Here is a 13,658-nt window from a genome sequence, read left to right as displayed (position 1 = left end):
TCCCGTGGTTGCGAGCGACAGGCAGAAGCGGTGCTCGGGCTGCTGGGGCGGCTGCGAACCGTGCCCGGGCTGCCGCGCTGTCCGTGCGCCGGGGGAGCGGTGGGGGATTCGGTCCGTGCCCCTGCGGAATCGCACCCCGAAGCAGCGCATCCCATGTAGCGAATAACGTGAGAGAGTAACGGCGTGAATCTGTAGCGACGTGCCCGAAACCTGGGGCCGAACGAGCCGCAAGGCTGAGGGCAGGCGAGTGGAACTTGGGTTTTTTTCGCCTGCCTTCCCCTTGGAGCAGCGCTCAGCCGTGCGTGTGCTCCAGCAGACCGTCTAAAACCGCACGTTTGCCACGCCGCACACATCCGTGTTCTTAGCACATAACTCCACGCAGACCTTATCTGGGTAGTCTGGAGATGGTTTAGGAGCCACAGCTCCCCACGTTAGGCTCTGTGTGGGCATCCATGGAGCAGTGGCCTGCAGCTCCCAGTGACTCCCAGTAGCTCAGGGGGCACCTGGATGGGATGTGTGGCTTTAAAACCCTAACTTTGGACTTGGAGTATGTATTTCATGTGCGAGTTCTGTCAGGATTATGTGCTCAGGCTCAGCATGCTCCTGTTCATTCTGAGATGTGCAGCATGCAAATGTAACTTATTGCCACTGTTTCTCCTCAAAATTCATTCTGAAATACCTTTTCCTTTTTTCCTTTTTTTTTTTCCATCCTAGGTGGACTTTTCATGAGGAACACTGTTCAGGAGCACAGTGCATTTCGATTTGCTGTGCAGTTATACAACACAAACCAAAATACCACAGAAAAGCCCTTCCATTTGAACTATCACGTAGATCACTTGGACTCTTCCAACAGTTTTTCAGTGACAAATGCTTGTAAGTAAATACATACTTTTTTTTAAAAAAAAAAATATATATATTTATATGTTATCTATCTTTACATTCAATTTTTTCATGGTAGCCTTGAGTTCTTGTTCATACGATATAGTGCAACAAATGTGTGTACTGATATGAGGTTTAGTAGATCTGCAGCATTATATGGTTGAATAATACCTTAGGGAAAGTTCTCTCACTACTTGTTTTCACCCCTTTAGTTTTGTTTTCCAGAAAAACAACCATGTTATTTATATAGCAGTGCTGTGTAGCTGTGATCAGTGAGTTGCCGCTGAAGTAGCATCCCTCTTCTGTGGAGGCTACAAGCTCGCCCATGAAACAGCATCATTTGCAAATACCATGTAGGAATGAAACAAAACCAGCAGTTTACAAGTGACCTTGAGGGAGCAAAGCTAGGGGGGCTTACTGGGTTATTTTCTTACAGTGAAAGTCCTGTTAAGAGCTGAGGAGACTGAACTGACAAACACCGTTAGAGCTGAGGGGAGAGAAAATGGAATCAGAACGCTCAGCGTTATGAGAAATAGCTCTGCACAAGCAGTGTGCTTGTACAATTTGAGTCTTTCTTAACAGAAGCAGCAAAATAGAACTTTGAATAGTGTTAATGTGGTGCTAAAAAGCGAAATCTCATTCTGAAAGACTCGTGCGTGTTCTGCATTTAAAAACGCAGTCCTTTACCAACAGTGGTGCCTGAATATGTGTTTTACTGATGTGTCCAAATTCAGTTTTATACAGTTTTTATTGTAAACCTTTAAAAATGAATGGAGTTTTCTTGCGAGGTAGTTGCATGCCCATTGCAGTATACAGAAATACGTCTGTACGTGATCTAAAGGACCTCTGAATGGAATATGCTAACTTTGTTAGGAGCAGGATTCCTGTTTGCTCGTATGCTTATAGTATAACATATTCAAAGAGGAAGCATAGTACTAAAATAATGAAGTATTAGAGTACAGAAAAACTAGTATCTCTTGCTGTAAAACAGTTTTTTGTTTTGAATATCTTATTCCTTTAATTTTTTATTTGTTAGGGATAGGGTAGTTCTTATAATCCTCTCCCACGCTGTATAACCGGAAGGCTGGACAAGTAGGTATTTTATTCTTCTAAGATTTCATGTATTTTCTGAGAAAGCTGATGGTTAGAAAACATAGAATAGGGAAATATTTGGACACATTTTGGATTGATATTCTAACATATCCCCCATGTGACTGCTTCTTGCTAGTGCAGCATTACACTTTTTAAAAGGCTTTGAATTAGGATCTTTAAAACTTTTGCAGGGGGTTAATTATGTACTATCCAATAAAAATATTAGGTAAAGTGGAAAAAATGGTAAATAAAAGCGTCTGTACTTTGCATCTTATTTTACTAATCCTATCCAGCCTCAAGAGCTCTTACAACAAACATCAGACTATTAATCCCTAATCAGTGTAATCCCTTCAAGAGGCTGTATCTCAGACATAGTTTCCTAAATATCAATTATATGGATTTAAACTAAATACATTAAACTGCTTGGGTGATTAATTATTAATTGTTTTTGAAAAGTTCTACCAGACTTCTTTACAGATCCCAGAAAGCCAAGTGAACCTTATGCAGAGGCAGTCAATGGATTTTTTTTTAGTCACCGTGCTTCTCATCTTCTGACATCTAAGGATTTTTGTCATTGCTTAGTGAAAGCTGTGGCGATTTTAGTAAGATGAGATGGTTTTCTGTAGCATAGGGCTGCGTGTTCTGACACACATATTACCAGTGTAGTAAAACTGGGAAAACTTAAATCTCTGGAGAAACTGTAGACCAGAGAATACCAACCTACAGTAACCTATTTAAAAATAGAAGATGTGAAGAAAGAAACAGAAGAAAGAAAATGAAAAGGTGACCTTGTCCATAGCTATGTCAACCATCTGGTAATACTGTTGTTGGGAAAAGAATACGGCGAGTCCAAGTCACAGGTCATATAGGTCTCAGTTGTTCAAAATGAAAAAAAAAAATAAGAACAGTTTCTCTTTTTGGATCTGGAAGCAATTATCTTTGAAAGTCAGAATGTTCATACGTACCAATGCATTAGGATGGACTAATAGCTCCTCACGCTACCTGGTAACATGTAAGACATTCTGCCCTAAGTACCCTTAATCACATCCTCGCTTCCCACGGGGGTGACAGGTAATCGCAGGGTGCTGCTGGACCCATGCAGGAGTTCTTTCCATAACGTTTTTACTTCTCTTGGAGATAAGCATAAATTGTCTCCAGTGCTGTCACACAGCCGTTCGATCGATATTTGCAATTGGCAGGGATCCACAGCAGAGAAACCTGCAGTGACTCTGATGCCGTCACTGGAGAGGGAGCCTGGGGCTGACTTTGTGGTGGGATGGGGAAAGGAACCGAGGGGAAATCGGAGAAAGTAGCATGTGTAGCTTGAGCCTAGTGCCTGTGCTAGTCAGGATCCAAAATGTGGTACTTTTCTTTCTCCTTTGCGTTAATTTCTCTGATAGTGGCAGTAGTGAGTGTTCATGTGTGCAGGGATTGAGGGGGGCTCTGCTCAGGGGAGACTTATGTTCTTACTGTACAGCTGCACATCTTGCTTGGTGCAATCTGCTGCATTCCAGAGGCAGGAGGAAAAAAGCTCTTCTGAAGTATCCTCATGAGCCAGAGATAAAGAGCCCACCTCTGGTAGGACTGATTTGGCAATACCCTAACATGGGAACAAACTTGTTTAGAAGCAAAAGAAAATTCCTACCCTAAGCCCCTCCCTCTGATTCCTTTTTCAGTTAAATGGTGCATAATCTGATTCATGTACATGTATTCCCTGCTTCACTGCTAGCACTGAGCCCCTCTCTGTGTATTTAATTTACATGCATGCATACAGTATTAATCCACTCTGTATTTATCTGCCTGTTTATTTAATAGAGAGAAAAATGCAAACACAGATGAAAATTCCCGTGTATTTAAAGGCAAATTGAAGTTTATCAGTTGGCTCCGGGGGGGTTTGTTGCATCTTTTAAAATATGCAGCTTTTTGCCATCAGAAAAAGCAAAGGAAGAAAGTAAACTTGACCTGTGAATGAATAAAATCAAGTAAAATGTAGATGTTATATTTTCTTCCAAAATGCTCATGTAGGGAGTGAGCTGGCTTTTTCAGAGTAATACAACAACTCAAATGTATAAATTCATCACTGAAGTGTCTTTCAGGCTTTTCTTATAACCTCTGATGAAGGATGTTAGCATTAATGTTGAATTATGCGTACGGTTCTGTAGATCATATTCCCTGGAAATAACCCGCGTATGTCTTTCTGCTCTGCACTTGTAGTGCACTATACTAACACTGCTCCAGCCTCTGCAGTGTCAGCTCATTAGCACACAGATCTCATATTCCCTCTCTGCACTGTCATTGCAAAAAATTGCTGTTGTACACCTTTACAGCCAACAAACGTGCACTTGCATTACGTACAGTTTTCAAGAAATATTTACTAAAGTAAACTCAACCTTATAAATAGTCTCCATGGAATTTCTCAAAAGCAAGCATTAGCTTTCATTAAAATCTGTTGATCCTGTAATGATGGTGATGGGATGCATACGGGTGAAAAGGGGCTGTGATTGCAGAATCTAATTAATCTACGGGCACATTCCCTCTCCCAGCTAAACCTAACCTATCAGCTGCAAATTCTTGTCCCATTAATTTTTCTGAGTGATTTCTCATATGTCTTCTGAATGCAGAAGGCTTTTTATATTTTACCAAATGTTGATGTGTAGTGTTTTTTCCACAGCCACTCATTCTTTAAGGGACTAAGAAAAGAGGGAAGATACAATGACATGCTTACCTTAAGTTGCTAAAATCCTGGAAGTGATCAGACACTTTGTTGAGGGGGTCTGATTTCAGAAAATATTCTTGAACATCCTTGCAGCGCATGTGTTTAATCTTTGAAATTCAGCTTGGAAGACTTTAATGGGAAAAGTGCCTGTTTCTTACTGTGAGAACATTGCAGCAAATGATACCACAGGGGTAGTAGCAGACAATGTTTCCAGTTAAACTGCATTCCTCCCTTTCCTAAGCACAGGTGCATGTACATATATGTATATGTATACTCACATACATAGTCACTTGCACACGTGCACGCATGCACACTTTTTCCTTAGGTGCTGCTCAGCATTTCTTCTTGCCAGTGGGCAGATAATTTGCTTCCCTTGCATCTGCGTACTCTTTGGCCAGCTGGCAAAGGACGCTGACGCTGGAAGTGGTCATCTCCCTTCTGCTGGAAGCATCAGCATGTCTCACTGACAATCCTGCCAAGTGTGAGCTCTGTGCAGGTGGTTTTGTGTGAGTAGAGACCACAGGGCAGATGTCTCACTCTCCCGATAAGGAACGCAGTGTGGTTTCTCCCAGCATTCTGTGGTAAAGCACCTGGAAATGCGCTTTCTACACAACTCTCTTCATTATAGATCCCTGAAAGTGCTGCGGAGCATGCTCGAGTGTTGTGTGTTACTGCTGCGTGACGATGAGCTGGCTTTAGTTGAGGGGTCAAAGCTTTGGCAGTGTTGGGGTGGGTTGAAAGGTGAAGGGTATTCTCCAGCTGAAGTTTGTTTCCACTTTGTGGCAGAGGAGATGGTTTGTCATGAAGCTGGATGTGATCTCCCTGTTAGCAGAAGGAACCATGTTGCTTTCAAGTATAGTTTGTTATTTTAAAAATTAATGTTAAAATAAGCTGACTCTCCTTTCTCTCCTCCTCTGCTACATACATAGCATTTCCATATTTAATTGTTAGGGTTCCATTTAACTCACACAGTAGAGATGGGTAAAAAAATCTCACATGAACGGACACATTTTTGAGAAACTCTGAATTCGCCAAATGAGCAAAGAGTAAAGCATGATGAAGAGCGCCATTTACTTGTTCAGTTTCTGAAAGGTTTTGTGCAAATGCAGGGTGAAATTGTTCACTTTGCCTGTATAGCACTGGGCCTGGAGACCCATGAGACTATTGGCATGGCTTGGAGAGTGGCTGATTAACTGCACATTCCAGTGAAATGTGCAGCAGCTGTACTGTGTCTCTAGGAGGAAATGGAGATGCCATGGTGGGAAACAAGAGTGTGACTGTGGCTGCTAACAGCAACAGAAATGCACAAGTTTGCTGAAGGCTGGCTCGGGAGCTTGCCCAAGAACCACAGAAAACAGTGGGCTTGTTTCCTCCGGGTTCGTGGTGTTCAGCGTCAGGAGGTGGGAGGCCGCCCTGCTGCCAGCGTGGGACTGTTATGCAAGAAGGTGTGAAATGACGGAGCTGTGTCCTTAATGATTCTTTATTGTCACCATCCAGCGATCTGACATTTTTCCATTTAAGGTACATGCTTTGTCATTACTGATTTTGGAATGCTAATTTTTATTTAGTTAGAATACGTTAATTTTTCAAGCAGCAACAGTTTGATTTCATAGTTCGGTTTCAAACCAAGCCAGACCATATAATTGAAAACTCCTATTCATTTGTTGTGAAAAAGATACTTATGTTGAATTCGTATTTGGCCTCTAAGTTGCAACCTGAGATGAGTTCTTTCCATGGTGCTGTGAAGTGCAGATTGCTGGGAGGCCATGGCCTCCTTTCTAAGGGAGCTCATAAGGCAGCCTGAAAGCTCTACCTGTTGTCGCCAGGTTTGCTATACAGGGGCTTGTACGTCCACTGGAACAATTGTGGCAATCTAAAAATAGAAATATAAAAATGATTGATCTAGATCAAACCAGCTTCTGTGAAACTGTGTGATGATCACTGCAGCGAAGCAATTTCCAGATTTCATTCATAGGGATTCTTTTTCTTCTAAATGTGTATGTGTTATGTTTCCCGGCAGAGGTGTGCTTCCCTCCGTTGTATCATCTGCTTTGTATCAGTGTTGATTTTCAGAATATCAGATACTCTAGAAACCTCAAACTTGGAATCAACATGGAGTGATCTGATGGGGACTCAGAAGCAGGCACTCGTGTTTGGCTGGTTGTAGTCGCTGCAGCATGGACACTAATAACTATCATCACAGTGATGCCCACAGGATGTGCTCTGGCCTGACTGTATCAGGGAGTTTGGAGATACTTCTGTAGCACCAGAAATGCAGAGTTCATTTATCAGTGCATAGCTATATGTGAAACATTCAAAGGCAGCGTGTACCTTTTTAGTTGATCTCACCAAGATGTAATTATTAGAGGTAAAACTATCATATGTACACAGAGCAAGAGAGAAGCTGCTGATAAGGTTTCTGTGTGAAGAGGAAGAGTGAATGTAGGAAGGAGTTAATGTCAGTGAGTCCACCTAGCATATTCCTGCATATCCTTCTGGTGTCTGAGGCACCGGGGCTGTGTTATCATCCTAACCACTTCTAAAATAGCGAGTGACCGTGTGCAGCCCTCGCACACACCTGCACAGGAGGCTCAGGAGCTCTCGTGCACAGGGATCAACCTGCAGGGACTCCGCACTGCCAATAACCTGCCCAGGCGCTTGTAGAAGGCGTGAATTGCTCTCCCAGAACTGGAAACAGCCCAGCTGAGCACTCTTCTGCGGGAATGGAGCGACCTGTCTGGTCACTTGCGTGTAATTATTTTGCTAGACTATTTGGACATTTCAGATATACTGGAAGTTTCTTGTTTGGTTTTTTTTTTCAAATGCAATTTGCAACATGTTCACTTTCAGATCACTTGCAAGCTAAGTGATTGCCTTTGGATGCTTGGTTCTGCCCTTTTGTTGGGCTTGTATTTGTTGGAGTTTATTCAAATGTGATGTTTGAAATTCTGATCAAGGATTTAAAAAAACAAATCAGGGCTGCACGGTGACTTCACTGTCTGGAGTCCTTTTTAATACAAGAACCATCTTTAAAATGATAGGCAGATATCTGGGAAAGGTATATCCACTCTTTGATGGTGTATAGTCCATGCATACTTACTTCGTTCCACGTATATGTTGTTATTTTCACACCTCTTTTTCCTGGACTGATGTGTATAATGGTGCCTGTTGATTTCTTCATCCGTGGTTTTGTCATCAAGCATTTGGGCCCAGCCCATGTGGTAAAGGGACAGAACTTGGGAAACTGTGGAGTCTTCTGATGGTTCTTAGCATGCTTTGGAGTAAGTCAGTTTGTACTTTCGATAGCACAGTTTTGCTATGTTTTATACAAGGGTAATACAATTTACCTGTATCAGGCAGGTGTTGCAGGGCTGTTTGCAGTGAAAAACATGGAGACCTTTGGCTAACAGTGCCTTTTTAATTTTATTAGTCAATTTCCCCTTCCTTAAAAAAAAAAAATACACCGGAATACAGCCTACTCTTCATACTTCTGAAAAAGAAATTGGAATTAGCACTTGGTAATTTGCTGTCCTTGCCTGAAGACGACGTACATTCCCACTGATGGACCTAGGAGAACATGTGTCACAGCTGTACAGCAAACCAATCTATCACTTGACAAAGGAGAAATTTTCAGCTTTTTTACCTGAAATAAGCAAAGCTGTTGAAAAGAAAGCAAGTTTAGTATTGGAAGTTCCTACACAGCCTGGATCTTTTTTGTAAGTATGGTCCTCACTTTGACAGCACAGCTTGTGCCCCGTTCTCACCTACCTGACCCGCACCCAAGCTGCTTGTGCGACGGCTGGGAGAAGAACCATTGTTACCGGAAGCAGTGCTGCCTGTTGCTTTCTCCTGGTGAGGTCTTTAGAACATGCTGGAATAAGGACCTCACCTCACAGCTTTTTCATGAATTGGTGCCTTCCTGATTTCTTTGATTTGTGTTTCAGAGGTCTTAGTCCCAGACAGGTGTTGTAGCCCACCCTGTGAATGTGGGTCAGGTCTTGCAAATCGCAGATTTGCTGCATCATGACGCACACCTTTAGTGGTCTTTGTACCCTGCTGTGTGTGCTGAACTCTTTAAAACTTTTCAGTGGTTGTCACTGTTGTCGTTACTTGTGTTTTAATTCTGAGGGAGAGATGGGTTGTGTAGAAATGGTAATTAATAAGTGTTTTCAGGTAATGAACTTTCCATAGCCTCTCTACAGGAGAAAATGGTAAGATGATGTTTTTTACTGATTACAGGAGTTTTGTCTTCTCAGGCTTTACCACTTGTGTCACCAAGTTTGGATTCTAATGAAGTGTGATAGTCAGAAAACTCAAGTTCATGTGCATTCTTTTTTTTTCCAGTAGTTAGATGAGAGCTAATTAGCGTCCATTGATTTGCAAAGGACTGACCCAGTGTCTAACCCTGCATTGAATTGGAAGTGTTGGGGGGATTCTAAATTGTCTAGCAAGTTTAATGTACTTGGCCATCTTTCTCCAAAGTGTCTGTGCAGCGGTCAGGTGGCATCTCCAGAGCGAGTTTGTGGCTATCGTGGTGAATTTCAAAAGGCGTTGGACCTACAGAAAGGCTGAATGTGTGAGAAGTCAGCATAGTATCTGCTGTCCTACTTCGAATTTCCATTTCAAAACATTGCTTTTTGTGACTTCTTGATGAACATAAAATAATATTAAAGAGAAAAAATATACGTGATCATCCTATGCCAGCTAATCCCATTTCTCTCCTATTTCAGCCACGTCAGCAGAGTGATTCTTGTGACTAATGGTAGTTTTCATATATTTATATCGAATGCTTCGGCCAGCTCAGGCTGAGTTCCTGCATAGAACCATTATCTCATTGCTGTTCTGTGCATCCCAGAAATGGATTGTGTACCCCAGAACACCATGCTGCATGGCTTCAAAAACGCATGATTGGAAATGATGGGAGCTGTGTGACTTGCTAATCATTCCTTTCAGATGTGGTTCCAAAGAGGTTTTAAAGGTTAGATGGGGATCAACCAGAAAACCAGAGAATTAAAAATAAAAGCCTTTTAAATAATGTCGGACTTGTTTTCAGTTGAAGCCAGTTTTTTAGTTTTGGAAATGATGATTTCTGGGTTTTGCACTTTTTTTTTTGGTCTTAACTGAAACACTTCATTGAAGCCTGAGTTAGCCAGATGTTTCTGCAGACATGAATCTGCCTTTTTCAATGTAAAAGCACCTGTTCTGCCCAATTTTTATAATGACTTATAGATGATGAGTGTGAAAAAGGAAGTGTGTATTTTGGAAGAAGCTCTCTGCATTTTTCAGGGTGTACAGTTCAAGCCGCTTGTGATGGATTTTATGGATTGACAGTTTTTGTCAGTTAAAGTATGTATTGCATGTCTTTCCACACTGAGACAACTTACTTTATTACTATTATTATTATTAGAGGCAGTGAGATAAGCCCATAATTGATCAAAATGAGACCAGTTAACCCTTCTCAAGTTTGCTACTACTGCAGTTTGGTGCTTGAGGTGCAGAAGTTGCCTTGTTTAAAGCATGAAGCCGTATAGCTTAACTACATACAGAAGGTAGTAAATGCAGTGATGGTTTCCACAACTACAGTGTCCTGTTGCAAAGGTGTGCATTCATATGTATCAGATGTGCTTCACTGCCAGTTGTTTTGTGCTAAATAACACAAAGAGAAACTGCAAGCAGTAATACGTAGTTGTGCATATCTGCAATGACCACTGGGACCTAAATGTTTTAGTGCTTCATTGTTCTACCCTAACAGAAAGAAAAGAAAAATCAAACTTCTTTGTATCTCATTAGGTAAATATGGGCAGTCAAGATATATAATGGAGTCTTCCTCTGATCTGATTTACACCAGGGTAAATTTGAAGTGAGTCTGTAGGAGTTTGAAGGAGTAAAGCGTAAAACCGGAGTGGTCCCTCGTGGGGTGTTCTTGGCTTTAAGCCTCTGGATAAGTGGGGGATGAGGGTCCAGCAGCGCTCATCTCCTCCAGGACTACCCAGGTTGTCCAGGCTCATGAGTTCAGCAGCTAACTGAATATTCCCTTGTGTAGCATCACACATATTTCCTCTTGGAACTTTGGGAAATTTAACAAAACGTTCACGTTCAGCAGTAATAAGTGTCCCTTTATAAATGATGCTGGGTATCTCAGAAGTATCTGTAATAGACTGTGTAGAGCAGAATCTGCCAAGGAAAGATTTTGTTTTTCAATTGAAATAAAATAGTGTAAATCAAATAGTCTCCAGTGGAAAGTGCTGACCTTGCTTTTAGCAGGAGTCACTTATACAATCTCTACTTTCAGATTTTCATTTTTCTTTTTTCCTTTCCCCCCATATATGTATTTTTGTAGCTGCGAACCTTTCACTACTTTTCTCTGTTTCTCTCTGCATCATTGTATAGATTTTGTAATTCTTGTGTGAATAAAGGCTGTGCAACATAAAAAACCGTAGGCTCTTCTGCGAAATTTAACTCATTGTATCTCTTACCTGCTTGCGTGAAGAGTGATAGTCCAGGTTGAAAAACATGGCACCTCTTTCTTAGTCACTCCAGAGGGCAGTTCAGGAACAGATCTGTGGCAAAACAGGGTCTTTTGGCTGAAGCATAAAGCTAACATTTTAACATATCTTCATCTGTAAAAACACCCTGTTATTTTTCATGAATAGTGAACCTATTGTGGGTAGCGATGCTGCTAACTCCTGCGTCCTGGTCAGGTTCCAGCTTGGATCGTTATCAACATAAATCAGTTATTCTCCTGGAAGCTTTATTCAGATAAATTATCTGCACTTCCTGTCTTTAATTCTTATTGTGTTGCTCTGCAGTGCTAGCCCCTGTTTCACATAGGATGCATTTGAGATTTGAGTTGAGGCAATCGCTGTATGCGCTGGAGGATACAATTTGGTATTAAAGTATAGTTTCCTTGCAGGCTTTCCTGAAAAGATTTTATGCTTCCTTGATAATGTCTGGAGATTCTCTGTGTTAATAAGAATTGTTTTGTTAATTGGTTGCAGAATCTGCTGCTGTGGAGTAGTTTGCTTTAATCAGGATCTTCACATGAATTTAAAACTGCATCTTTCTGGACAAAATTGCAAGTAGCATTAATATGATTCCTCCTTTCTACTACATGGTCTCTAAAAATGCTTATATCAGCCCTGTGTATTTCTTGTGTATGCAGGGTTGGATTCAATCTGTTGCAACATTATCTCTAAGGGGATTAAAATCTTCTTGGAAATAATCAAAATCAATTATTAATTTATTTTCAAGAAGCCTCGGTGAAGCTGTGTGTGAAATATGAATCTATCATTTCAGTTTCTCAGAAATTCAGCTGTGTAATACTGTGCATGTGGAGTATACTTGCAAAAAGTGTCAGAAAGCTCCAAAGACAGGAGACCGTGTTGTGTGAAGTGGGTGTGGGAAGGGCAGTAGTAGTTTAAGATTCTCCCCTGCTATCCTGCCTGCCTCATTCTTGGATGAAAGATGCTGTAGAAGTGTAGAGCATTAAGATCAAACCTCCTGGATGACCAGGACTGTGACTTTGTTCTGCATGCCGGAGAAGGGCCCGCGGTTTAGAGGCTGCTCGCTGCCTCCTGCGCTGCGCCCACCAGTAAAGGGTCAATTAGTGCCCACAGCAGGAGCGCAGCTCCGGCCTCCACCTACAGCTGCTCACCAACGCTCTCTCCTTATGGACTTCAGCTTATTAGCAGCGCACGCCATTACTTCCTCATTTATCTGAATCCAAGAAAGTTTATTTTACCTCTTTAGCCATCCTAACTAATTTGTTTGGGGTGTTTATTTGTGACTGAGTCCAACTTCAGATCTCTAAGAGAAGTGTACCACGTTGTGCTCTGATAATTACAGTTCAAGTGTGAGGAGACCTATTGCCAATATAGAACAAAAAATAGTAGCTTCAAAATATTGACAATCAAAGCAATAAAGATGTGCAGCTTGATAAATTCACCCATTCTTAAAAGCTGGCTTTTCTCAATGAACGTTCTGCAAATGATTTTACTTTAACAATATAATCATAGAATCATGGAATAATCAAGGCTTTCATTTTAAAACAGCCACTGGCTTTCTGTTTGCAAAGGCAACTTCCACAGTACAGCCTGTCCCATTTCACAGAGGTGTGGAGGCACCAGCTGGGTTGAGAGCATCCTGTTTGTCCACTGGAAAGCGAGTGTTCTTCTGAAGAACTCGGTACCATTAATAGTTTTGCTGTTGGTGATTATGCTAAAACATCCCACTGAAATGCTTTCTTGGTGCGGATGGCTGTGCAGATTGTCTTTCGTATTATAATAGCAGTAAACTTGTAAACTGATGCTAGGACATAAATTTCCTGAGCAACAGGCTTTGAGACTGAAAAATTATTGTTTATGCCTATAGATGGAACAACATGACTTTTTAAACCTGGTTCATGTATTGGGTTTGCATGGCATTGATTTGGTAGCAAGGGGGCTATGGAGGTTGCTTGTGAGAAGCTGCCAGAAGCTTCCCCCCTGTCTGACAGAGCCAGTGCCAACCGACTCCAAGATGGACCTGCCGCTGGGCAAGGCCAAGCCCGTCATGGTGGTAGCACCTCTGGGATAATGTAGTTAAAAAAGGAGAAAAACAGCTGCACAACAGCAGTTGCAGCTGGAGAGAGGAGTGAGAACATGTGAGAGGAAGAACTCTGCAGACACCAAGGTCAGCGCAGGAGGGCAGGAGCTGCGCCGGGTGCTGGAGCAGAGGTTCCCCTCAGCCTGGGGTGCAGCCCGTGGTGAGGAGCACGTTGGAGCAGGGGAAGAGTCTGAGGAGGAGGGAGCAGCAGAGACAACGTGTGATTAACTGACCACAATCCCCATTGCCCGTCCTCTGTACTGCTTGTGGGGGGAGGTAGAGAAATCGAGAGTGAAGTTGAGCCCGGGAAGAAGGGAGGGGTGGGGGGAAGGTGTTTTAAAATTTGGGTTTATTTCTCATCATGCTACTCTGATTTGATTGGCAATAC

The 13,658-nt window shown here is 42.0% G+C and overlaps 1 protein-coding gene across 6 annotated transcripts in view; it reads left to right on the top strand.

Annotated features, from left to right (window-relative positions):
- Positions 1-13,658, top strand: part of GRIA3 (glutamate ionotropic receptor AMPA type subunit 3) — a 147,643-nt gene that overhangs the window by 692 nt on the left and 133,293 nt on the right. For all 6 annotated transcript variants that reach the window (XR_010475727.1, XM_065077975.1, XM_065077973.1 and 3 more), the window contains exon 2: positions 715-873. Coding sequence is in view for 5 of the 6 variants with exons in the window: in XM_065077975.1 (XP_064934047.1) it covers positions 715-873 (159 nt within the window). In the remaining variant the exon portion in view is untranslated. The remainder of the gene's footprint in view (positions 1-714; positions 874-13,658) is intronic.

Source organism: Columba livia, chromosome 12, assembly GCF_036013475.1.
Source record: "Columba livia isolate bColLiv1 breed racing homer chromosome 12, bColLiv1.pat.W.v2, whole genome shotgun sequence".
In the NCBI taxonomy this organism is placed as follows: Eukaryota; Metazoa; Chordata; class Aves; order Columbiformes; family Columbidae; genus Columba; species Columba livia.
The sequence above is the reverse complement of the archived record's forward strand: the minus strand, read 5'-3'. Positions and strand labels throughout refer to the sequence as shown.